This window comes from Schistocerca nitens, chromosome 7 (assembly GCF_023898315.1).
Source record: "Schistocerca nitens isolate TAMUIC-IGC-003100 chromosome 7, iqSchNite1.1, whole genome shotgun sequence".
NCBI classification, from domain to species: Eukaryota; Metazoa; Arthropoda; class Insecta; order Orthoptera; family Acrididae; genus Schistocerca; species Schistocerca nitens.
The window spans coordinates 155,061,971-155,086,761 of NC_064620.1; the positions used below are offsets into that span (position 1 = coordinate 155,061,971).

The 24,791-nt window shown below is 38.2% G+C and overlaps 1 protein-coding gene across 1 annotated transcript in view; it reads right to left on the reverse strand.

Moving 5' to 3' along the window:
* LOC126194826 (ATP-binding cassette sub-family F member 1) overlaps positions 1-24,791 on the reverse strand; it is a 114,757-nt gene that overhangs the window by 41,108 nt on the left and 48,858 nt on the right. Inside the window, exons 3-4 of the mRNA XM_049933155.1 lie at positions 20,957-21,198; positions 6,682-6,907 (exon numbers count right to left, since the gene is read on the reverse strand). Coding sequence (XP_049789112.1) covers positions 6,682-6,907; positions 20,957-21,198 — 468 coding nt within the window. The remainder of the gene's footprint in view (positions 1-6,681; positions 6,908-20,956; positions 21,199-24,791) is intronic.

Sequence of the window (24,791 nt, forward strand, 5' to 3'; positions counted from 1 at the left end):
TTTACAGACGAATGGAAAAACTAGTAGAAGCCAACCTTGGGGAAGATCAGTTTGGATTCCGTGGAAATATTGGAACACGTGAGGCAATACTGACCTTATGGCTTATCTTAAAAGCTAGATTAAGGAAAGGCAAACCTACGTTTCTAGCATTTGTAGACTTAGAGAAAGCTTTTGACAATGTTGACTGGAATACTCTCTTTCAAATTTTCAAGGTGGCAGGGGTAAAATAAAGGGAGCGAAAGGCTATTTACAATTTCTTTAGAAACCAAATGGCAGTTATAAGAGTTGAGGGGCATGAAAGGGAAGCAGTGGTTGGGAAGGGAGTGAGACAGGGTTGTAGCCTCTCCCCGATGTTATTCAGTCTGTATATTGAGCATGCAGTAAAGGAAACAAAAGAAAAATTCGGAGTAGGTATTAAAATATATGGAGAAGAATTCAAAACTTTGAGGTTCACCGATGACATTGTAATTCTGTCAGAGACAGAAAAGGACTTGGAAGAGCAGTTGAACGGAATGGATAGTGTCTTGAAGGGAGGATATAAGATGAAAATCAACAAAAGCAAAATGAGGATAATGGAATGTAGTCTAATTAAGTCGGGTAATGCTGAGGGAATTAGATTAGGAAATGAGACACTTAAAGTAGTAAAGGAGTTTTGCTATTTAGGGAGCAAAATAACTGATGATGGTCGAAGTAGAGAGGATATAAAATGTAGATTGGCAATGGCAATGAAAGCATTTCTGAAGAAGAGAAATTTGTTAACATCGAGTATAGATTTAAATGTCAGGAAGTCGTTTCTGAAAGTATTTGTATGGAGTCTAGCCATGTATGGAAGTGAAACATGAACGATAAATAGTTTAGACAAGAAGAGAATAGAAGCTTTCGAAATGTGGTTCTACAGAAGAGTGCTGAAGATTAGATGGGTAGATCACATAACTAATGAGGAGGTGTTGAATAGGATTGGGGAGAAGAGAAGTTTGTGGCACAACTTGACGAGAAGAAGGGATCAGTTGGTAGGACATGTTCTGAGGCATCAAGGGATCACCAATTTAGTATTGGAGGGCAGCGTGGAGGGTAAAAATCATAGAGTGAGACCAAGAGATGAATACACCAAGCAGATTCAGAAGGATGTAGGTTGCAGTAGATACTGGGAGATGAAGAAGCTTGCACAGGATAGAGTAGCATGGAGAGCTGCGTCAAACCATTCTCAGGACTGAAGACCACAACAACAACAACAACAACAACAACAACAGCTAGATTAGATTAGATTAATACTAGTTCCATGGATCATGAATACGATATTTCGTAATGATGTGGAACGAGTCGAATTTTCCAATACATGACATAATTAGGTTAATTTAACAACATACTTAAGTTAATATAACAACTTTATTTTATTGTGTTTTTTTGTTTTTCTTTATTTTTTATTTTTATTTTTTTAATTTTTTTTAATTTTTTTTTCTTTTTCTTAATTTATATCTAAAAATTCCTCTATGGAGTAGAAGGAGTTGTCATTCAGAAATTCTTTTAATTTCTTCTTAAATACTTGTTGGTTATCTGTCAGACTTTTGATACTATTTGGTAAGTGACCAAAGACTTTAGTGCCAGTATAATTCACCCCTTTCTGTGCCAAAGTTAGATTTAATCTTGAATAGTGAAGATCATCCTTTCTCCTAGTATTGTAGTTATGCACACTGCTATTACTTTTGAATTGGGTTTGGTTGTTAATAACAAATTTCATAAGAGAGTATATATACTGAGAAGCTACTGTGAATATCCCTAGATCCTTAAATAAATGTCTGCAGGATGATCTTGGGTGGACTCCAGCTATTATTCTGATTACACGCTTTTGTGCAATAAATACTTTATTCCTCAGTGATGAATTACCCCAAAATATGATGCCATATGAAAGCAATGAGTGAAAATAGGCGTAGTAAGCTAATTTACTAAGATGTTTATCACCAAAATTTGCAATGACCCTTATTGCATAAGTAGCTGAACTCAAACGTTTCAGCAGATCATCAATGTGTTTCTTCCAATTTAATCTCTCATCAATGGACACACCTAAAAATTTGCAATATTCTACCTTAGCTATATGCTTCTGATTAAGGTCTATATTTATTAATGGCGTCATACCATTCACTGTACGGAACTGTATGTACTGTGTCTTATCAAAATTCAGTGAGAGTCCGTTTACAAGGAACCACTTAGTAATTTTCTGAAAGACAGTATTGACAATTTCATCAGTTAATTCTTGTTTGTCAGGTGTGATTACTATACTTGTATCATCAGCAAAGAGAACTAACTTTGCCTCTTCATGAATATAGAATGGCAAGTCATTAATATTTAATAAGAACAACAAAGGACCCAAGACTGACCCTTGTGGAACCCCATTCTTGATAGTTCCCCAGTTTGAGGAATGTGCTGATCTTTGCATGTTACAAGAACTACTTATTTCTACTTTCTGCACTCTTCCAGTTAGGTACGAATTAAACCATTTGTGCACTGTCCCACTCATGCCACAATACTTGAGCTTGTCTAGCAGAATTTCATGATTTACACAATCAAAAGCCTTTGAGAGATCACAAAAAATCCCAATGGGTGGTGTTCGGTTATTCAGATCATTCAAAATTTGACTGGTGAAAGCATATATGGCATTTTCTGTTGAAAAACCTTTCTGGAAACCAAACTGACATTTTGTTAGTACTTCATTTTTACAGATATGTGAAGCTACTCTTGAATACATTACTTTCTCAAAAATTTTGGATAAAGCTGTTAGAAGGGAGATTGGACGGTAATTGTTGACATCAGATCTATCCCCCTTTTTATGCAAAGGTATAACAATAGCATATTTCAGTCTATCAGGGAAAATGCCCTGTTCCAGAGAGCTATTACACAGGTGGCTGAGAATCTTACTTATCTGTTGAGAACAAGCTTTTAGTATTGTGCTGGAAATGCCATCAATTCCATGTGAGTTTTTGCTTTTAAGCAAGTTTATTATTTTCCTAATTTCAGAGGGAGAAGTGGGTGAGATTTCAATTGTATCAAATTGCATAGGTATGCCTAGCATCTTATAATGAACACCTGGATCCTACTATATCCACAACATTTAGAAAATGATTATTAAAAATATTTTCAACTTCTGACTTTTTGTTCGTAAAGTTTTCATTCAATTTGATGGTAATACTGTCTTCCTCTGCTCTTGGTTGGCCTGTTTCTCTTTTAATAATATTCCAAATTGTTTTAATTTTATTATCAGAGTTGCTGATTTCAGACATGATACACATACTCCTGGATTTTTTAATAACTTTTCTTAATATAACACAGTAGTTTTTATAATTTTTGATAGTTTCTGGGTCACTACTCTTTCTTGCTGTCAGATACATTTCCCTTTTCCGGTTACAAGATATTTTTATACCCTTAGTAAGCCATGGTTTGTTACAAGGTTTCTTACGAGTATATTTAACTATTTTCTTGGGGAAGCAGTTTTCAAACGCATTTACAAAAATGTCATGAAATAAATTACATTTTAAATTGGCATCAGGTTCACGGTACACCTCATCCCAGTCTAACTGCTATAGGCTTTCCCTGAAATTTGCAATTGTTAAATCGTTGACTGAACGTACTACTTTGGAGGACTGTTTAGTATTGCTGAATGGAGCTATGTCATATATTGTAACTAGCTGTGCACCATGATCAGAAAGACCATTCTCAACAGGCTGAGCATTTATCTGGTTAAACTTATCTTGGTCTATAAAGAAGTTATCTATCAGTGAGCTGCTATCCTTTACCACCCGAGTAGGAAAATCAATAACGGGTGCCAAATTGAAAGAACCGAGTAATACTTCAAGGTCATTTTTCCTATTACCCTCTTTCAGAGAATCTACATTGAAGTCCCCACAAATAATAATTTGCTTCCCCCTGTCTGACAGATAGCACAACAAGGAGTCCAAATTTTTCAGAAATAGATGAAAATTTCCTGATGGGGACCTATATACAGTTACAATTATAAATGTGCCTTTATTTAATTTAAGCTCACAGGCACATGCTTCTATATGTTTCTCTACACAAAACTTTGTTTCTATACTTTTTGCACAATGATAACTTTTGACATATATGGCAACTCCTTCTTTCTCCATATTTTCTCTCATTACATGTGCAGAGAGCTTATATCCACTTACATTTACCTTATCCATATCAGTAACAATGTGATGCTCAGACAGGCATAGTATATCTATTTCATTCTCAGCTTCTAAATCTTCTAAACAAACCAGAAGCTCATCTACTTTATTCTTTAAACTCCCAATATTTTGATGAAATATACTTACATTATTTTTAATTACACTTTTATGAGAACCTTTCCTTATTCTAACATTTGCAGTACTCTCCTGTCTGAGTTTCTCATTGTGCTTAGGCCTAGTTCCTATACCAGTGGTCACACGGTGTTCAGAGAGGCAGATTATGTCAACTGGGTTGGGTGACTTTAATTCATCAATGCAATTACCTAGGACTGAGATACAACTTGGTGGAGATAAAATTTCTGGTGATTGGTGAAAATTTATAATTGATAGCTGTGATTGTTGATCCAATGTGCTAGAATTGTGCTGTTTAATTTCTTTCCTAAACTGAAGATTTGTTTCAATCCTGACCTCTCGTAGAACTTGACATCTTTCTGTCTTACCTATCCTAAAAAAGGTGCTGCTCCAACACCTGTAACCACTGGTATTTTACCATTCATGGCAGTGCCTCCCCCCCTTAAATTTCCTGCTATTACCCCAGCCAGTTTCCCCTTCCCTTTCCTGTTGAGATGTAGGCCGTGCCTGGTATAGTCCCACCTACTGAGATAATCAACAGGAACCACACCAATATGAGCCCCCGCACCCGACCCAAGCAGCCGTTCCAACTCCAAATTACCTCTCCCAACAGAAGAGTTCAAATGAGGCCGGTCATGGCGTCTCAGGACAGATACAAATTCAACATTGGTGTGTCTCGATGCTGACGCAATCTTTACCAGGTCACACTCTATACTGTAGCCAGGATCTCTGTCGATGCTGTTCCCTGGCCCTCCCACAACAACCACGGTGTCTTCCCTGGTAAATCCTTTACAGAGTGAACCTAAATCCTCTGTCACCTGATCCAGACTAGCACTTGGTTTGAAAAAATTTGTGACCTGGTATTCTGGTCCTAATTCCTCCTGCAGAAGTTGGCCTGCACCTCTGGCATGAGAACTGCCTAACAACAAAACTTTCTTCCTTTTCGATGACTTTCCTACATTCTTTTTCAATTTCCTATTGAAAGTTTGTTGTGTCCTGTCTACACCTACCTCTGCTTGAGGCTCATCAGTTTCTAACTGAAGCAACAGGTCAAACTTATTTTTGACATTCACCACAAAACTGTCAGACTTAGTTCTAGGCCTGTTCCTTCTGCTACCTGTTGCCACTTCCCACCTCTCTTTGCCCTTCTCCCTCCTTAACCTGTCCAGATCTTCCCTAGCCTGATCTAGCTCAGCCTGAAGGGCAGCAATTTTCCCCTCCTGTTCCACTATCTTCCTATCTCTGCTGCAAATCCTACATAACCACTGATGAGCCTGATCCACTTTCCCAACACCCACGCCACTGCAATCCCCCCAGTGAAAAAAACTGCTACATCCATCACACCAAACCCCGGAACTAACAATTCTACGGCAAGTCAGGCACTTCTCACTCATGGCAAAAATAATACTTTAGCTAGAATAAATCAATTAAATTACCGAAAATCAAAAAAGACGTTACAAGAATTAAGCCTATTCACAAATGTATATAAGCAAGTTTCTGATTTAAAATTCCGCTGTTTTTCTGAAATCTGTATTAAAACAATGAAGTTACACGCTATTTATGGTAGTTTACTTATTTGTTACCGAGAAACTAGTTAAATTACTGTGAAACAATAAACAAACACATTTACAAAATTTAAGCCTAAGCGCGACTTCGCGAAGTTACGATCTTTTCGTGTTTTCTGAAAAAATACGCAAAGAAAAGTCAAACCTTTAATGGCAAGATTAAACGATACACTAATGCACGTATTTAATTTGTTGTCGGCGTTAAACTAAATTACATTCCTGTCTAAATCACTTAACTTTCTGGAAATTGTTTCTGGCGTCACTTACTCGGCGGCCATCTTGGTTTCCAGGCTGAAAGAGATAAAAGCTATCCCAAAGATTGACTTACAGAAATTCTTTTGGGGTGGGAAAAAGCTCTGGTGTATGTCAATGGGGATTAGTTTGATGTGACTAATGACACTAATTCCTGTTATTTTTTAACACACTCCTTAGAAATGAAAATGAAATGATCATATGGTATTAATTGGCTTGGATATCCCCTTCGGGGTTTGGCCACCGTACTGCAAATATTTTTAGTTGACGCCACTTCAGCAACTTGCGTGTCTATGATGAAAATGATGATGAAAGGCACAAAACAGCCAGTCCCCTGTCAGGAATCGAACCTGGTTTCCCTTGCGTGGTACGTGGTGACGCTACCACTGCACTACAGAGTGCACAAATCACAATTTCAGACACACGACACAAGGAGGGCAATACAATATACAACAGATACAGTGAAACTGCATAAAAATTCTGACATTTTCAGTCAAATATTAATAGAACTTACCATAAAGTTTAACACGAATAATCTGGCATATCACACTTACCTCTTTGAGTCTGTCCTGCACAGACATATCACCTTGCTCCTGACGAGCTTCAAGGTCTTTGCATTCAGCTAGCAACTCTGTGCGTTTTACATCTGCCTTTAATACTGTCTCTACTGCACTTGTGTCATCTGCCACTACTTCTTGCTCACAACATAATATGTCAATGCCTGGTGGAATGGCAAAGGCTCGTGAAGCTATATGCCTCAACAAAGTCGTTTTACCATGCCTATGAGAGATAAAGACAAAACTACAAATCAGAACGTATAACATTGCAGGATTCGTACCCTTGTTTGAGTAAGGAGCTTCACACAAGTAACCAAAAAATTGGTTAAAACAAAGTTCAATAAATTCAAAGTGATGCTACTGTAAACACATACATTTCAGGGAGCAAACAGTCCATATTTTAAAGACTAGATTTCAAGGTTTTTATAAGAAAACCTGTCATTATAAACACTGTGATGTATATTTGCAAGAAAATTTGGATAATTTCTAAAAATTACATCTGTAAGTACTATCTTATTAGAAGAACTTGTCAGCAGTCAATATCTTATACTGCAACAGTCTGATCTCTGATCTATCAATATTCAATGTGGAGCAAGACAAACAATAAGAGTGCACACAACTGTCAAAAGTTTAACACTTTGGAGATAAGAAATGTAGAGCTCCTATGTCACAGATTACACTCCAAGAAGAGAAGTTATGTATGACTACATCGACCATATCTAAGCTCTGTAAATGTGATACATTTATCTGTCATATGTATAAAGATGCTCTATGATGCTTGTTTTACCATGAAAAAGACCAAGATGGCAGCAACTGTCACTCATATTGCTGAGAAAGAAATACAGACAACAGTATATGTTACTTGCTTTGTGGTGTTCACCTTCCCTTTGTTACAAAGCACCACATCTCACAAGGTCACACACAGTGCAGAGAACATTGATTGTTGTCTGCTACACACACTGATTTATTTTCAAGATGGCCTTACAGTAGAGTACTGAAAAACAGAAAAGCACTAACTGCCCAAAAGCTGTAGAGAAAAAAGCACTTTCATATGGCAGAGAAGACCATTTTTTGTTCGTGAAATGGAGAGCTGCTAGGAATGTACTACTTTTGAAAAAGGACAAAATGACTAAATCCAACGTTAATTTCAGAACCACATTAGAAATAACAGAGATGACAAAACCCTATTGTATTTCGAATTATAATAAAAACAAGGCTGGTGTGAACCGCAGTGACCAGCTAACGGCAACCCTTTTGAAAGCACGTAATGTTGTAGAAGAGGCCTCACACCCAGACAACTTCCTTGTGAAACTATTCAGATTTCCACAGTTTACAGGACAGTTAAACATGCAGTAATGCTGTGGTTGGGTAGTACACATTAAAAAATTGGTTAGAACTCGAGATTCCACAATTTGACGTGTCAGGAAGAGCTAGCGGTATCTTTAACAGCAGCAAGAGAGGAAGCATTGCCATTACAAAACACACACACACACACACACACACACACACACACACACACACACACACACACACACAGGCAGGCAGGCATACTCTACATTACTGAAAATGTGATACTTTTAGTGATCATTTGAATAATGAAACTGTTACTTGATGTTGCACCTTCACACTCACAGCCACAAAAGGACAAATGGGAAACTTCGCTAAGGAACAGATGGCGGCAGGATGCATGAGGACATGCTATAATGATCCCCATCTGGTAGTCACCTTGAGCCCAAACTCATCTCTTTAACTGTGGCTTTGCTACTCCTCTCACCTCCCTAATATTAGAACAATTACTGTCTGAAAATATGTATTCAGCTCATTTACCTTGTGCACCTATGTAAATGAAGAAAAATCATTTGACTAAGATTGATAACTGATTATGAGCACAGGGCAATGAAAGTTGAGAAATTATCATGATCTACTAAGCACCACCAAATATAATTCCCAGGGAGGCAAAACGATTGTGAAGCAAGAATTACCATTTTTATTAGCATTTTGTATGACAAAGCCAGTAGTTTTGTTACTCTCACTTCAGTGCCATTGTTAATTAACATGGGCCTCTATAGTTCTATACCATTTTAATTTATAGTTATATCGTTCAGTGGTTTAACTGAGGACTCTGGTTCAATATTTTAGCTCTCAAGAAGAAATACAGAGTGTGGGTTCAATCAATTCAAAATCTGTCACAAAGTAATGTGGTTCACTGGGCACAACTTCTCCTGATAGAAAGGAAGGAAGGAAAACTGGAACAAAGTTTTTAGTAAATGATTCATTTTAGTTTTGTACTCAAAATTCTAAAACTAAATGAATTTTATGCACAAGTTAATCTAGTTTCCCATGAGTGCATTGCAAAAATATGACAACTGACAATATGCATTGTTGATGTAAGAAACATGATCTACACTGCCAAGACAAGACTTTTATTTTCAGTCTGCTATCAAATGAGATTAGATCTACATTTCCTCCAGTTCTGGGTCTTTGGAAGATACTTTTCTATTGCTTTTTAGGATCAGCTGAGATGTTTGATAGTGCTTCATGAACTTGCAATCAAATTGTCACTTTTTAACTAAGCTAGACTATGGATACACTCCAGATCAGTATATCACCACATGTAAGGTTTTGTATTAACATTCATTAGCTTTTGGCAATTTGTAGCCTGAGAACGAACTTTAGTGCATGGAATCATGTCACCAAAGCAAACTAAGGTGCAATTACCTGCTTGGGAACTTTTGACATACAATAGTAAATGTTTCTGTGTGGAACTAAGTGCACTTTTGTTTTCCATATATTTCTGCAATACAGTAAATGTCTAGCAATAAATTTAGTAAATATACGATAATGGAGAGTCCAGTAGAGATGCAGAGCCAGAACAATGCAGCCATGTCCTCCATGTGAATACTTTTTTCAATGTTATTTATTTGCCTATCACCCACTCAACTATGTTGTTAATAGGTACGCTTAACTTGTCCACTAAAATTATGTTATGAACGGCAATGATGCTAAATTCTGAGAAACAACTACGTTTATAACTGTGGAAACTTTTGACACATTCCTGTGCACTAAGTTTTAATGTCAGAAGCATAACTTAACAGATTGAAACTATTATTATTATTATTATTATTATTACTGAAAAAACTGTCTCAATCACGCAGTCATTTATTAAAAGTATCGCTAGTTTTGGCCTCTAGTAGTAGCCCATCTTCAGATAATGCACCATTCGGCTGACAATAACACTTGGAACAACTATGCTGACCCTAGTCAGGAAAATGTTTTATGACTGGGGTCAGCACACCTGTTCTAAGTGTCGTCATCGTCGTCGTCGTTGTCATCATCCAGATGATGCATGATCTGAAGATAGCATACTACTGGAGGCCAAAACCAGTCATATATTTAATAAATGACTGTGACTGAGAATGTTTTTTTACTAATTTTACTTTACTGAGAGAAAAATTGTTAAGTTCCAATAATGTTATCTAAACTTTTTATTGTTATATCTCAAATTGTGAATAAAATTCACTGCATTCCTTTGTAAGTAATGTCATTTCCTGTTTTTTCCCCCTGTAATGTAAAAATGAATTCCTTTGTTATTGTAGTCTTCAGTCCAATGACTGGTTTGACATAGCTCTGCACACTGGTGTGTACTGTGGCAGCCTTTTTGTCTCTGCATAACTACTGGAACCCTCATCCACTTTAATTTGTTTACTGTAGTCAAGTCTTAGTGTTACTTCAAAATCCTGTATCCCCCCCAACACGCACACATCCGTACATAATTCTCTCCATTACCAAACTGAACATTCCTTGATGCCTCATAGTATATCCTATCAAACTGTGCCATAAATTTCTTTTCTTCCCAACTACATTCAGTACCTTTTCACTAGTTATTTGATTACCCATCTGATCTGCATTCTTCTGTAACACTACATTTACATAGCTTGCATTCACTGCTTGGCTTAACTGTTTATTACCCACTTTCCAATTCCGTAGAACACTACACCTTTTGTAAGGAATTCCTAACACTTAAATTTTCATCTGAAGTTATAACATTTCTCTTTTTCAGAAACACACATTGCCAGACTGTATTTGGTATCCTCTCTACCTCAGTCAATGTCAGTTATTTTGCTGCCCAAACAGCGAAACTCGTCTACCACTGTTAGTATCTTATTTCTTAATATGCGTCCATCAGCATCAAAGGATTTAATTCAACTACGTTCCATTAACCTTGTTTTACTTTAGTCGGCGTTTATCTTATAACACCTTTTTAAAATATTATACCTTAAATGCGACTAATTTTGGTTAGGCCCTACTGCGACTTATCAATATCAATTGACACAACAAGTTTACTTTTAAGAGTCATTGTCATCAATTTCCACAAGGCATTAAGAGGAATAGTACTGCATGTATGTGTTGTGCTCCAACTTCAGAGTAAGCTATGGCATTGTATAGTAGACAGTAATCCTCATAAAGCCACCTGATGGATTAAACCTTCACAACATGTCGTCGAAGTAAACAGTGACTGGTAACAGTGAACATATCATTCTGTTCAACATCTTCTGAGTCCTTTGCTGTCTCCGACAGAATTACTGTGTCGCTGGAAAACCTAGACTTTTTCCTTCTGCCCCCTGAACTTTAATTCCCTTTCCAATTTCCTCTGGTTTATTTTCGTGCTTGCTCAATGAACAACAATAGTGGTGTACTACAATCCTGTCAACTGCCTCACTCACACATCCTTCAGATAATAATAATAATAATAATAATAATAATAATAATAATAATAATAATCCCCGTGGAGGCTCGGGAAAAGAATAGGCCTCCGGTATGTTCTGCCAGTCGTAAAAGGCGACGAAAAGAACAAACCACTAATAGGGCTAACCCCCCTTTTAGTGTGATTACTTGGTTCAGGACAGAACTAAAGAAGCCTCGGACAAGCGCAGTCATGGTCGGGGATGACACTTGAACCCTGTGCCCGCCCACAATGGTAATGACACTGCTAGCCAAGTGGAAAATGATTTAAATCAAAATAGAGGTGTTTTGCAGGATATGCTTCCTGCAACCACCCTAGAAGGAAAACAAAGATAGAGGATGAGATGGTCAGATGAAGTTAACCAACACCTCATGTTCTGTTATTACCAAGCAACAAACCTAGGAACCAACACAACTGGATACAGATCACAGGTATACACAACATTTATTACCAGATACCCGGAATTAAAATTTTTAACAGAACAACGACTAGCTGATCAGATCCGTGTAATAATCAAAAATAACAGGATACCCCAGTCAGAATTAGAAAACATCAATCAACAAGTACAACAAATACTGGAACAAAATAATATGCAATCAGAAGAAGAAGAAAATACAGTAATGGACTCAAACATCCCAGAGCAAACAAACAAAGAACAACACACATCAATTAAACAATCAGAGGAAAACAAAATCTTAAGACAGCCACCAGAACAAGCACAAATAGAACACAAAGTGACACACATGTTAGATGTAGAAGAAAAATTTCAGTTGACATATATACAATACAAAGACACAAATACAGACATTAGACCATTCTTGCATAGACCACCAAATAACCCACAAGTCGAAACAACAATAAAAACTATCAACACAATCATACACAACAAAATAAATGAATACACAACTATGGAAGAGTTACAACTACTGGTTTATGTAGGAGCACTCACTACACTAAATATACACACTAGGCAGAGATCAGAACCAACCAACACACAGAAGAAACCCACAAAACCAGCATGGCAACACAGGCTACAGATCAGAATAGAAAAACTGGGAAAAGACATCGGACAGCTAACACAATTTATAAGAAATGAAATATCAGACAAAAAACGAAAAAGGTTAGGTAAAATCTCACAACAAGAAGCAATAGAGCAATTAGATGAAAAGAAGCAGAAATTACAGGCATTGGCCAAACGACTTAGAATATACAAAAAAAAGTGAAAATAGAAGGAAACAAAACCAAACATTCAACACAAACCAAAATAAATTTTACCAGAGAATAGATAGCACACACATAAAAATAGACAATCCACCAAACATAACAGACATGGAACACTTCTGGAGCAACATATGGTCAAACCCGGTACAACATAACACGCATGCACGGTGGATACAAGCAAAAACAGACACATACAAGATGATACCACAAATGCCTGAAGTGATAATTTTGCAACATGAAGTCACCCGAGCAATTCTACTCACAATTGGAAAGCCCCTGGAAAAGATAAAATAGCAAATTTCTGGCTAAAGAAGTTCACCTCAACACATTCACATCTAACTAAATTATTTAACAGTTACATTGCAGACCCATACACATTCCCTGATACACTTACACATGGAATAACTTATCTGAAACCTAAAGATCAAGCAGACACAGCAAACCCAGCTAAATATCGCCCCATAACATGCCTACCAACAATCTACAAAATATTAACTTCAGTCATTACACAGAAACTAATGACACATACAACACAGAACAAAATTATAAATGAAGAACAAAAAGGCTGCTGCAAAGGAGCACGAGGATGTAAAGAGCAACTGATAATAGATGCAGAGGTGACATATCAAGCTAAAACTAAACAAAGGTCACTACACCACACATACATTGATTACCAAAAAGCTTTTTATAGTGTACCCCACTCATGGTTACTACAAATATTGGAAATATACAAAGTAGATCCTAAATTGATACAGTTCCTAAACACAGTAATGAAAAATTGGAAAACCACACTTAATACCCACACAAAATCAAATAATATCACATCACAGCCAATACAGATTAAGTGTGGAATATACCAAGGAGACTCATGAAGTCCTTTCTGGTTCTGTCTTGCTCTGAACCCACTATCCAAAATGCTAAATAATACAAATTATTGATACAATATTACTGGAACATACCAACACAAAATCACACATTTGCTATACATGGATGATCTGAAACTACTGGCAGCAACAAATCAACAACTTAACCAATTACTAAAGATAACAGAAGTATTCAGCAATGATATAAATATGGCTTTTGGAACAGACAAGCTCATTTGGAGTAGTGAAATGGAGTAACACAGACCTAGAAGCACTCAATACACTTACACGATCACAATGTCACAAATACAGAATACATCACATACATTCAGCAACAGAAAGATTCACATTAAGCAGAAAGGAAGGAGGAAGAGGATTTATCGACATAAAAAAGCTACATTATGAACAGGTAGACAATTTAAGAAAATTCTTTATGAAACTAGCAGAAACTAGCAAAATACACAAAGCAATCACTCATATAAATACATCAGCTACACCATTGCAATTTCATAACCACTTCTAAAACCCTTTAGACCTCATAACATCAACAGATACGAAGAAAGTAAATTGAAAAAAGAAAACACTACATGGTAAGCACCCGTATCATCTAACACAGACACACATCGATCAAGACGCATCCAACACATGGCTAAGAAAAGGCAATATATACAGTGAGACAGAAGGATTCATGATTGCAATACAGGATCAAACAATAAACACCAGATATTACAGCAAGCATATTATTAAAGATCCCAATACCACAACAGATAAATGCAGACTTTGCAAACAACAAATAGAAACAGTAGACCACATCACAAGCAGATGTACAATACTAGCAAATACAGAATACCTCAGAAGACATGACAATGTAGCAAAAATAATACATCAACAACTTGCCATACAACATAAACTAATAAAACAACGCGTTCCCACATACAAGTATGCACCACAAAATGTACTGGAGAATGATGAATACAAATTATACTGGAACATAACCCTTAAAACAGATAAAACAACAGCACGTAACAAACCTGATATCATACTCACCAATAAAAAGAAGAAATTAACACAACTAATCGAAATATCCATAGCCAATACAACAAATATAATGAAGAAAACAGGAGAAAAAAATTGAAAAATACATCCAACTGGCTGAGGAAGTCAAGGACATGTGGCATCAGGATAAAGTTGACATTATACCAATTATACTATCAACTACAGGAGTCATACCACACAATATCCACCAGTACATCAACGCAATACAGCTACAGCCAAACGTATATATACAACTACAGAAATCTGTAATTATTGATACATGTTCAATTACCCAAAAGTTCCTAAATGCAATGTAACATATACCGAACAGTTAAAAGAAAGTCACGCTTGATCAAGATCCACGTCACTTTCCATTTTTGACCAGACATAACGTCTGAGAAGAGAAAGAAGAAATAATAATAATAATAATAATAATAATGTGGTTTCTGTAGAAGATGCCCTATGTTCGGCTCCAAAATGAAGCAGGTCCATCTTTGCTGTGGAGATGCCACATGCAACATAAACAATTCTTGCTTGTCATTATGTACTCTATAGTCTTCCTGGGGCACTGTGGGGTTAGCAAATGGTTTGTATGACAGATGTGACTTGTGGGGAAGTTGCAGACAAAATAACAGTGAACGTAAAACAGTTCTTTATTAATTTATTCAGCTTAGGCAGTCTTCTGCATGTGCCCTCCTCTTTGATAAGGACTATTGTGCTTTCATAATATTCTGACATTGTAGTGGCAGACAAGGAATACAGGACGCACTCATAATATGTGCCGCTTGGGCAGTTGCATAGTGTCCTGACATCACAGTTACACTGGTGCTCAATTGCCAATTGTGTCTGTAGCACCACAGGTGGCTCTGCTGCAATATAGCACAGGGTAGTCAGCAGCTCCTCCTCCATTGTGGTAGGTCATGGCACTGGCCAGAGCCTAATTCTGAACCAAGGTTGGTGGGTGGCAGCAGGAGACAGAGTGACTCTGGTGAGGGCAGGTGGTACTGTAGAGGCAGCGGCTGGCTCCAAGCTATGAGCAGTTGGGCAGAGTGTTTTCCTACTAATTTTATTTCCTGAGAGGTCACTGTTAAATCCCAGTAATGCTATCTAAACTTATTATTATTATTATTATTATTATTATTAATATAAATTAATAGAGGGAAACATTCCACGTGGGAAAAATATATCTAAAAACAAAGATGATGTGACTTACCAAACGAAAGCACTGGCACGTCGATACACACACAAACAAACACAAACACACACACAAAATTCAAGCTTTCGCAACAAACTGTTGCCTCATCAGGAAAGAGGGAAGGAGAGGGAAAGACGAAAGGATGTGTGGGTTTTAAGGGAGAGGGTAAGGAGTCATTCCAATCCCGGGAGCGGAAAGACTTACCCGTCCTTTTTTCCCCCTAAGGTAAGTCTTTCCGCTCCCGGGATTGGAATGACTCCTTACCCTCTCCCTTAAAACCCACACATCCTTTCGTCTTTCCCTCTCCTTCCCTCTTTCCTGATGAGGCAACAGTTTGTTGCGAAAGCTTGAATTTTGTGTGTATGTTTGTGTGTCTATCGACGTGCCAGTGCTTTTGTTTGGTAAGTCACATCATCTTTGTTTTTAGATATATTATTATTATTATTATTATTATTATATCTCAATTGTGAATGAAATTCACTGCATTCCTTTGTAAGTAATGCCATTTCCTGCCTTTCCCTTGTAATGTGAAAACAACTTTGTGTGTTATTGTGGTCTTCAGTACAATAACTGGTATGACATAGCTCTGCACACTAGTGTATACTGTGGAAGTCCTTTCTACTCTGAGTAACTACTGGAACCCTTGTCCACTTTAATTGTAGTGAAGCCTTATTGTTACTCTAAACTTCTGTCCAAACCCCCCCCCCCCTCCTACACACACACACACACACACACACACACACACACACACACACACACACACAAAATTCCCTCCATCACCAAACTGACCATTCCTTGATGCCTCACACTATTTCCTATCAAACTGTGCCATAATTTTTTTTTCTTCCCAGTTAAATTCAGTACCTTTTCATTAGTTATTTGTTCTACTCATCTGACCTAGTGGTGCAGTTATGGTAAAGATACCGAGGCTGCAGCTGACAGTCTTGATGCAGCTATGTTACAGGCGAGTTAAAATGCTGCCTCCTGATGCTGAATTTGCAGAAGTGCAGCATTTCTGTGCCACTGCGAAAAGGTCTGGAACAGGGTTGGCAACCAGTGTCCATCTGTTGTGTGTGTCAAACTGCAGAAGCTTCCCGATGTCTCAAGTCATCGACATGGAAGCGGCGGGACAGAAGCAGACACATGGTGCTTCTGCCAGTGACACACTGATCGTGGCTGCTGGCTCTCCAGATACACCACTGACTCTGGCTGTGGCTTATGCCATTACATGTGAGTCCATGTATTTCATCCCTATCTTCAGAATTTCAATCCTGTATTCCAGTCAATACTGTAGTAAGCTTTCTCCACATCTACAAACACTATAAACATAATTTTCCCTTCTTTCAACCTCTCTTCTAAAATATTCATATGATGTTTTGCCATATTTCTCTACATTTCTACATAAATCAAACTGATCTTTCCCGAGTTTGTCTTCTACAATCTCTCCAGGCTTCTAAACACAATTCATGTCAATAATTTTGCAACTGTGACTTATTAAAATGATGGTTCTGCAGTATTCACATTGGCCAGCACCTGTCTTCTTTGGTGTTTTTCTTTAAATCTGAAGGTATTTCAACTGCCTCATATCTTGCATACCATGTGGAATAGTTCTATCATGGTTAATTATCCCCAAGACATTAATAATTATGAAGAAATCTTGACTACCCCAGGTGCCTTGCTTTACATTAGGTATTTCAATGCACTCTCAGATACTCCTCAGGGCATCATACATTCACTCATTTTCATTTACTTCCTCCTCACTTTCTATAATACTGTCTTCGAGTTTGTTTCCTCTTATATAATCCTTTCTCTGCTTACCACTGACTTCTCATTTGATTTCTTGGTTTTATGAAGCAACATCCTACACGCAGCAACTATCTTGGCCATAGTCACAAAAGCTTCTACAGCTTTGCATTTCTCTTCCAGTCATTCCTGCTCCATCATTTGGCACTTCCAGTCAATTTTTTGTTAACAGTGCATAAACACACCCTCTGCTTTATTTAAACCCACTTAATGTGCACAGGCATTGTAGTTTTTAACATTTCAAATCACAGTCTAATAAAAATATTGAGCAAGTTTTACATTTTAATTGGATACCAACAATATTCACAATAATGAGATTGCTCTCACAATGGAATTAAAATCCAGATGCAAAATTCTTAATTTCATTACTATTTGTCAAATTACTAAAATTTCAGTTACAAGCTCCATTACTGTTAAAATTTTTGTGAAAGGACTTAATTATAAAATTATATTGATGAGCTGAAACATTATGGCCCCCTGTTTAACATTATGTTAGTCCACCTTTGCAACATAATAGAACAGTAAGTCAGTCTGAATGGATTCAAGTAGTAGTATTCTGGAGTACTGGCACAAGATGCCTATGTGCACATCACACTTTTTCCACGAATTCTGCTTGGTATACTGTTCTCATATCTGTCCGATAAAACAACAAGTGGGATGGGATGCATGTGGTCTGCAACATTCTTCACATAGTCCACAGGTCCCATGAAAGCATAAGTAACTGTCTCCCACAGGATAATACACCTACATTTATACACATAAGCCACCATACAGTACGTGACAGAATGTACCTCAAACAACGCTTCCATCATTCCCTTTCCTGTTCCACTCTCGTATGGAGCGAGGGAAACGTAACTGTTGATACTCTTCTGTGTGAGGCCTGGCTTCTCTCATCTTGTTTTCATGGTCCTTACTCAAGATATATACTGGCAGCAGTGGGATAGTTCTCCAGGCTATTGCGCATACTGATTCTCCAAATATTCTCAACAGTGTTTTGGGACAAGATTATAATCTTCCCTCCAGGGATTCCCGTTAAAGTTCATGGAGCATTTATGTAACACTCTTATGTTGATCAAAGCTACTGATAACAATCCTAACAGCATGCCTCTGAACTGCTTTGATGTCTTCCTTTAGTCCGATCTGGTGGAGACTAAACGCCTGAGCAGTACTCGAGAACTAGGCACACAAATGTTCTGTATGCAATCTTCTTTATAGATATGCTACACTTTCCAACAATTCTCCTAATAAACCAAAGTTGACCGTTCACCTTCCTTTCAAATGAGCTTATGCACTCCTTCCATTTCATGCCACTTTGTAATTTTGCTCTTCGATACTTAAACTGTGTCAAACAGCATACCACTAATACTGTACTTCAGCATCCCAGGATCATTTTTACTACACATCTCAATTAACTTAAATTTATACCAATCTGCCATTCATCACACCGAATAATTCCTCTATTCCTATCATCCTAAGTCCTCTCACAGTCATCCTAAGTCCTCTCACAGTCACTCAATGATGACACTTTCCCATACGCTATAACACTGTTAGCAAACAAAGATTGCTGCTCAGCCTGTCTGTCATGTTTATAAAGATAGAGAACAAAAGTGGTCCCATCACATTTCACTGATGCACTCTTAATGATAACTTTGTCTTTGATGAACACTTATCATCCATGACAAGGTACTCGGTTCTATTATTAAAAAGTCTTCAAGCCACTTGCATACCTGAGAAATGATTCCACATACTTGGACCTTTGTTAACAGTCTGCTACTGTGTCGAACCCTTTCCAGAAATCTGGGAATACAGAATCTGACAGTTTTTGATCCACAGTTCGTAGCAGTTCCACGAGGAAAAGGCAAGCTGAGTTTCACATGAGTGATGCTTTCAAAGTCTATGTTGATTTTTGCATAAAAGCTTCTCACTCTCATGGAAATTTATTATAATCATTCTTAGAATACGCTCAAGAATTCTACAGAAACCTGATGCAAACGATATTGGACCGAGTTTTGTGGGTATGTCTTTTTTCCTTTTTACATACAGGAGTCATCTGTACTTTTTTCCTGTTACTTGGGACCTTCTGCTGGCTGAGATATTCACGACAAATGCGAGCTCAGAATGGGACCAGTGCTGAACAGTTCTCTCTGTAAAATGAATAGGGATTCCATTTTGACTTGCCAACATCTGCTTTCAACAGCTGCTTTTCAATGGTAGGGATGCCTATTTCTAAGTCTTCGATACGGCAGGCAGACAATGGTATTTCTGTATAATCCTCCTGCACGAAAAACTTTAGCTTTCCTTTTGTCGTCTTCTATCAGCACAATGCACTGGTCTACAAGTGACTGAACAGAAGCCTTAATCCTCTTAAGTGATTTTATGTACATCCAGAATTTTCTACGATTTCAGCATGATCTTTTGCTACTGCATGATGGAGGATGATTATTGTTTTGTGTCTGTATCTTTTTGCCTGTCAACATATCTGTGATCTTTTTGTACTAAGAGTGCAACAATCCCTGTCTTCTTAGCATTTTCCAAATTTTGTTATTAAATGACGTTGGAGCCTGCCCCACTGCCTACGTCTATAGAATGGTGTATATTTCAAGTAGCCATTTGCCTGAATGATAGCGTATCTGGACATAACTATCGAGCTAGTTTAATAAGAAATATGATTCATCTTGCCAGGCAACACGTTTCCACTGATCCACAGTCTAATCTCGATGATGATCGCTGCAGTCGTAACTGACGATGTTGTTGGGTCGACATGGGAATACACAGGGGTCATTTGCTGCAGTGCCCCTTGTTCAACAATGTGTGCTAAATGGCAAGTTCTGAAACACTATATCTGCGACAGCACTGTACTCTGTCATCCAAGCTGCCACAGCCTCTCCACTTTACTGGGAAGCCAAGCCTCCGACCAAGTGGACATCCCCATTCAACACAATCTCTCCTACTTGGGTTTTCACCTTCGTTCACCACTTCCCATAGAAGCTCAACACAGCAGCACATGAATAGCTGACCAGCTTCACTGCTTCCAAGATGCTTGTTCCCAGGTGCCAAGCCGTAGCGATCTGCTCATTGTCAAAGTAGCTTATATCAGTAGTTTTCCCATTTTCAACATGTGTCGTCTCTAGAATAATTGCCCATTCATCTGTGCTCAGCTTACATACAATTTTTATGTCTTGCAACTACAATGCCCTCAGGCAGCATTCAGTCTCGTGGTGGATGGTAGTCATATTGTTCTGGCTCATCAGCATACCTCCCAACTTTTTATGAATTTGTTAAAGTATACAAAGGTGAGAGTATATGTCAGAAGAATACAAAAAATAGTGCAGCACCAGCAATACATTCAATGAACACTACAGCAATTAATACAGCCCCAATCAATAAAATTCATGCAATTTGCACACTCACCCATTAGGTCCTACAAGCCCGTATCTCCTCCCATTGGCTATCAACAGTGAGGCATTTACAAAGAGATCCTTTCCTTTGGCAGATATACTGAAGTTTTCAACCTTTATGTCAACTGCATTTTCCAGTGCCTGCAGCTGACCAGCTGACTTTTGAACTTGTGACATTGTGAAGTTTTCACCAAGTTCACTGTGACCTTGCCCTCCTTTCTTTGTTAAGGTTTCCATTTGTTGTTCATACTCCATCTGAAAAATAAAACTCCCTCTATCATACTCAAGTTCCATTTTAACATTTAACACATAAGGAATAAAGGAAATGATTCAGCCAAGGCAGAAGCACTGCGTCGTCGATAGGTATACAAACGCAAGGTACTGAGCTTGGCTAGCTTTCGAACGCACATCCCCTTTCAAGCTTGTAGGAACAACAAATACACACACACACACACACACACACACACAGCCTATCTCATCTGTCAGCTCTTTCCTGGCCCTCGTTGAGTGAACTGGGGTGTGCAATGTGGCAGCAGGAGGCAGTGGGGGGTCGGCCTAGCTAGCCCACGGACGTCTCTCCACTCTTCCACAAACCACTCAAGACTTCTTCCCAACATCCTCAGTGCTTCCTGCCTCTCTCCATCCCTCATTCCCCCCCCCCCCCCCAAAGCCCACTCATCGTGGGCCAGGAAAGAGTTCGCAGTTAACTAAGCACAATGCAGGGAGGTGTGTGTGTGTGTGTGTGTGTGTGTGTGTGTGTGTGTGTGTGTGTGAACGTGCGCACACACCTGTTTTTCCTACAAGCTTGAAAAAGGAAGTGCATTCCAAAAGCTAGCCAAGTGCTGTACCTTTTGTTTGTGTAGTTATCGGTGCAGCTCTTCTGTCTTTCGGTGAGTCGTCTCCTTTATCCCTAAATAATTCATTATTCTCAACCAGAACTTCCCATACACATAAGGTTTAATACATTTGTTTGAGGTAGTTTCAAAGAATAAAGAATCTCCCCCCCCCCCCCCCCACCTTTGCGTACATATAAAAAAGGGTTAGACTATGATAAAAATGTTGCATCACTCACTACAACTGTTAAGGACAAATGTATTATGAAGATTAATAAATCAAATGGTTCAAATGGCTCTGAGCACTATGGGACTCAACTGCTGAGGTCATAAGTCCCCTAGAACTTAGAACTACTTAAACCTAACTAACCTAAGGACATCACACACATCCATGTCCGAGGCAGGATTCGAACCTGCGACCGTAGCGGTCGCGCGGTTCCAGACTGTAGCGCCTAGAACCGCTCGGCCACTCAGGCCGGCATTAATAAATCAGTTTATGGTCTAAAACACTGTAATCACTGGAAGATACACTGTGAATCCTTGTGTTTATCAGAAGTATATGGGGACATCTTTAATTGTAGCTGTTAATGTCTACAATATGTTAGGTTTTAGTAATAAAAAGCACTGAAGAGCAATTTAATGTGAAGCATATAGGAGAAATGTGATTACATATCAAAATCACAAGAGATTCTGAAAGTGGTCTATTAAAACTGCAACCAATCTCATAACATAAAACAAATCCAAAATAGATTCCACATATAGGAATGCAATCCAATAATGACAAATAGAGGTGAGGGTGGGGGGTAACCATGAGGAAAATTTCCTACAGGGAAGCTGCAAAAAGTCTGGTGTATGTACAATTGGATACAATGCCTAACTTGACACATACAACCTCAAGCGTATGTTGCTTCTGCAATGATCCAGGCATACTTCGCTGGTAGACAAAAGAATCGTTATATCTTATAGGGACTTAAGACTTGAAACTAGAATTTTATAGGGAAGAGAATCCTAACAACACCAGATACAGCGATAATGACTGGGTATGATGTGAACAGCTCTCTCAACTACTGAAGCTGATTACATCACTTTGCTTTTGAGGGTTATAAAGACAAATTTCTCAGCTTGCTGAAAGTTGTCCAATTAAATTCTGTTATGATAAAGATGTGGTTGATTTATCCCAAACATGTGGTCACAATGGATAAACCAAACACATCAGTCTCACTATAGCAGTGCTAGTTTATGTAGAGTGAGAAAGCAAAGGCAAGCCACACCAAATATACCCAAAATAAGTAAAAACATTGAGGCTCAGTTTTCACTACATTAGAACAGATAATGCGGCAAATTTTCTGATGTATGCAACTCATTTTTAACATCTATACCCACCAAATTATGGCACCAACATTATTCTCTTAAATCAAACTACAGTAAAACTTTGTGAAATTGGCACATGTATAATTCATATCTGCCCAAACCATACCAGTATTTCAGTCCTGATGCATTCAGTGCACTTTTATATGCTGATTTTTTGTATAAATGCTGAACGTGTCTAATGCGGAAATGGAAAGCAAATCTCAGAATCTACTTAATACTGCATTGTATAATGCAGAAAAGAGCCTATGCAGTACTACTGTATTACAGTTCATTAGTTATTCACAACTCTACAAGGGCTTACTTTTAATACCTCTTTTACATCGCACAAAACCAAGAAACGAGATCCAGCGCAATGCTGCGCTGCTGGTGTGGACCCAAAACCACACTGTTCTGTGCAACAACGAATAAGTTACACTCAGTGTCAGTACAGTACATCAAAGGAAACAGTTCATTCATCAGTGCTTTGTTTGTCGACTTTCTCATTTTCCTTATTACTGACACACGCCGGCGCATACAAGAACATAACCTAACCTGAGTCACAGATGCATAGAAAGTTGTGTTGGGGCCCTCATGGTGATGCTGTTGCCCATCTACCAACACACTGCTGCAATGTGTGCAGGAAAGAGGTGGGTATTGTTCCATTCAACAATGGTTTTACCAGGCAAGGTCATTATTTTCTGCCAGCTTCAGTTGACTAGTAGCACTTTAAGAGATACAGTAACATGACTAACAGACGGTACATGTCGTCAACAGTTAACAAAAAGATTAATGTAATCAAGGCGAGTGAGAAAGACAAACACTCCATGTGTGAAATTATGTTGCATTTGAATGCAGTAAAACAAAAACTTATGAGACTTTAAGAAACAAGGATGAAATTCAGGACGAATGGATGAAAGGAAAGGGGCAGATAAAAAGAAAGGTGAAGAAGACCAGAAATGAAGAAATTAACGAAATAGTGTGGGAATGGTTCATAAGTGTGCGGGCAAAAAACTTACCTTTATCTGGACACAATGTTGCAGAGTGAGGCTCTGAAAGTTGCTAAAGAGCTTGGAATTACGGAGTTTAAGGCATCCACAGGATGGCTGGACAATTTCAAAGCTAGGCACAACATCGTGCGGAATGAAATGTGTGGGAAAGGTAAGGATGTGCAGGAAAGTGTAACAACAGAATGGAGGGCAATACAGTCCAACTTAATTATGAATTATGACCCGAAAGAAGTGTTCAAATGTCGATGAAACAGGACTCTTATTGCGCGCTGCCTTTAAAATCGCTAGAAATTCGAGGTGAAAAGTGCACTGGCGGAAAAATGTCCAAGGAAAGACTCACTGTATTGCTGTGTGGAAACATGTTAGGCCTAGTTTACACAACAACATTGGGTTGTGCCACTCATTGCATGGAATGAGTTGCACACAAATGGTTTCATATTTGACTGTAGACACGGCGAAACCAGTACACACTTCAGTTTTGTCGTTTTGTGGGTTCCTGAGTCGTGTCTGAAAAGAAAGTTTTGGCAGCTGCACGTCGCACGAGTTGAGATGGAGTTAAAGCTTGTTGCGTGGAATCACTGCATAAGAAAAAAATAAGATACGTGTTTCGATTTGTTGCTGGATCAAGAAAAGATGTCAGCTCAGTTGCTCAGCCTCT